General features: G+C 38.4%; 1 protein-coding gene across 1 annotated transcript in view; it reads left to right on the top strand.

The window, feature by feature from the left end:
• The window catches only part of pi4kab (phosphatidylinositol 4-kinase, catalytic, alpha b), a 29,071-nt gene extending 28,392 nt beyond the window's left edge, over positions 1-679 (top strand). The window contains exons 51-53 of the mRNA XM_013912153.1: positions 49-140; positions 243-326; positions 418-679. Of these exons, the coding sequence (XP_013767607.1) occupies positions 49-140; positions 243-326; positions 418-469 (228 nt within the window). The 3' untranslated portion in view covers positions 470-679. The remainder of the gene's footprint in view (positions 1-48; positions 141-242; positions 327-417) is intronic.
• The last annotated feature ends 2,329 nt before the right edge of the window (positions 680-3,008 follow it).

The following is a 3,008-nucleotide window of genomic DNA, read 5'->3' as shown; positions in this document are numbered from 1 at the left end:
TCTTTGAATAGTAACATGTAACATTAAGACGAGTTTCTGTGGTGAATCAGGCCCTACATGGATGCAGTCGTCTCCTTGGTCACGCTCATGCTGGACACGGGTCTTCCCTGCTTCAGAGGACAGACCATCAAATTGCTCAAGTGAGTGAGAATGTTTTTGCATTTCGTGCTGATATGAATAAGCTGATTAGAACCTTCAATGCTAGTTGCTGTTGTTGTTAAAAATCTTGTTTCCTCATCTAGGCAGCGATTCAACCCAGGGTTGAGTGAAAAAGATGCAGCATCTTTCATCATCAAAGTCATCCAGAATTGCTTCCTCAGCAACAGGTTGGTAGATTTTATTTCTATGTTTAAGAAACAAATATGTATATATAGAGTTCTGATTGCATCCTTCTTTTTTTCCCTTTGTGTTAAACAGGAGTAGGACCTACGACATGCTCCAGTATTACCAAAACCAGATCCCATATTAAACATTTGTGCCTAAGCATGTGCATATATTGGCTGGTACATAGTGTGTGCGTGCGTGAGTTTGCGTGTGTGCCTTTGATGATGTTCACCAATGAAGATTGTGGCTCACTGTTTTTGCTGATTGTTGGCTGCTGTCCCTTGTGTATGTTTCAGCGTCTTGTTTAATTATAAAAATGTCTTTGCTTTACATTTACATTGCATTTTCTCTTATTTATTATGTCATATGAAAATCAATTATATTATTAATTATTATTCTATTGCACTGGCATCTTGACTTCTGTGTACTTAGAGAAAAAAAAATGCTTGTTAATCTGCACGTTAAGTAAAATACTTAATTAGCATTTGTGCCAAATTTAAATAATTTATAATGTCCGTGAATGTGCTTTCTGTTGATTTTAAGGTGGGGTTTGAAATGTAATTGGATACTTAAAGTAGCTAAAGTAGACCAGTTTCAGTTCTGACCATTGTGGCCTATTCTGTCATCTCGTACTTGACTGTACTACTGTGCTTCTCTTTTTAATGGACCAGTCAGAGTACTTTGATCTGTGGCATGGTACTTGTATTTACAGTGAGACTTGACTGTATAGACGTGAGTTACACTGTATGTATTTTTCATATTTCCACTTTCAACAGAAGAAATGATGCTCACATGTTCTGGGAAACACTGGGGCTGAGATTTGTATATTTAGCATTGCCAAATGGGGAGGGGTAATAAATGGTTATAAGTCAGTCTTTTCTATTGTTTGTCTGTGAAGGTAAGGCACAGCTTCATTGTTGGGCAGTTGCATGAAGTTAAATGTTAACTACCATGTAGCCTGTGTCCAATGTGGCTTTTGTTCAAAGATATTTTAGTAATCCACAGTGCCGTGCCCCATTTCTGTACGGTCAGCGTAAGCCTTCATGTATTGTTACTGGTTGTAAAGATTTTGCCTCTTTATATATTTATAGCCATGACCCATTTTCTGTCTCCTTTTCTATCTTCATGCCTTTTGAATGAGAATGCATAAGATATGAAATCAAATAAAGAATTATCACAGTATTTCTTGATGCCTTGTGAAACAAACTGACCAGAACAGAAGGCGTTACACTTGGTGGTACTGTAAAGTTGAAACAAAATATTGAGCAGTATATGATTATATTGGTGCAAAATGCCAATATTTATATTTTAATTGATTTATCATGCAATTTGACTGCTCAGATTTGCTACAGTATGACTTCTTTAGGTAGAACTTATCAAGCAAGAGAGGATCAAGTGAACAGAAGTTAATTAACTTGCACTGAAGAAATAATTCAGACAAAGCCAACAGCAGGGGAAGTGAGTCAGAGTGATACAGTTGTGTGAAAACAACTCTATTCAGTCCTGTTAAAAACTGACTGCTTCCATGGGAATTAAGAGAGTAAGTAGCAGCTAGGTGCTCCTGGTAAAATGCACTTAATTAACTGATCACAAGTAAGTGTGAGCACCTCTATTAAACCAGATGTTTTGGCATTTTGCTGGTCTGTAGCAATGAGGTGTACTTACACAATGCCACAGTCTTCCCAGGAATGGATGTCCCAGCAGATTTGTCCCAAGGCCAGTAAAGAAACTGCAAGAGCAAATAGTACTGTGATCACGAGACGATCTGTGATTCGTTTCTGTTAAAAAGCCCTGATTTAACAGTTGGTTGTATATCCACCAGAGGGCAGCACATACTGGCATCATTTAATCTGTGTCCAAGTTCTCGAGCTGCTCAAAAAGATACTGCTGATTTCTGTCATAACACACTAACAAGAATGCTACCAAACCTTTTCCCTCTAATAAAAGTGACCTCAAGTGTGCTTCAAGCATTTAGAGATGCACTGACAGATTCTGCTTTTGGAGAACATGGTGCCCTCTGACAGCAGCTTGACTTTAAATGGAGGTGAACTTGTACACTCCTGTTTCTGCTGTATGGAGCGTATGAAATACTCTAATACGCCATGGTTTTACTTCAGATTCATACAGCAGCACTAGGTGAATAATCGGACACATGCGTCAAAAACAATAGTCCGACAGCTAATAACAGATGAAGTTGGAAAAATAATCTAAATTTTCTGTTTAGAAATGAAGTTTCAGCCAAGTCTGCTTATGTGACTTATTTATGTAACTTTTAAACGGGCAGCCTTTATAGACTGCAGCTTAGAGTACATTTGGAGTGGGCTGCTGGTTGCATTACCAGATGGGAGTGATCGAGCCGAACCAGCTCAGGGTCAGCACACGCTGGAGCCAACCAGTCAGATGCAGTGAGTGATTGTGGCAAAGATCCCATGACAACACACTTGCTTAGTTTTTTCTTCTACTTTTTTGCAGTGATTTTCATCAAACGTCTACATATTTCAATGTGGGAAAAAAGATGCTGATGGTTACATGTTGGTGTACTCGTCACACTCTGTTTGGTTAAAATTTTATTGTGTACTGATTCACAGGAGAGGAACACACTGATGTAATTTTGATGTTGCTGCATCACTGCAACACACCTTGACCATACAAGAGATTCAAAGTTAGGATCTTTGTACGTATAT

This window comes from Pundamilia nyererei, unplaced genomic scaffold (assembly GCF_000239375.1).
Source record: "Pundamilia nyererei isolate P.nyererei 1_Seehausen unplaced genomic scaffold, PunNye1.0 scaffold00082, whole genome shotgun sequence".
Taxonomy (NCBI): Eukaryota; Metazoa; Chordata; class Actinopteri; order Cichliformes; family Cichlidae; genus Pundamilia; species Pundamilia nyererei.
Note: the sequence above shows the minus strand (reverse complement) of the source record. Positions and strands in the feature narration are given on the sequence as shown.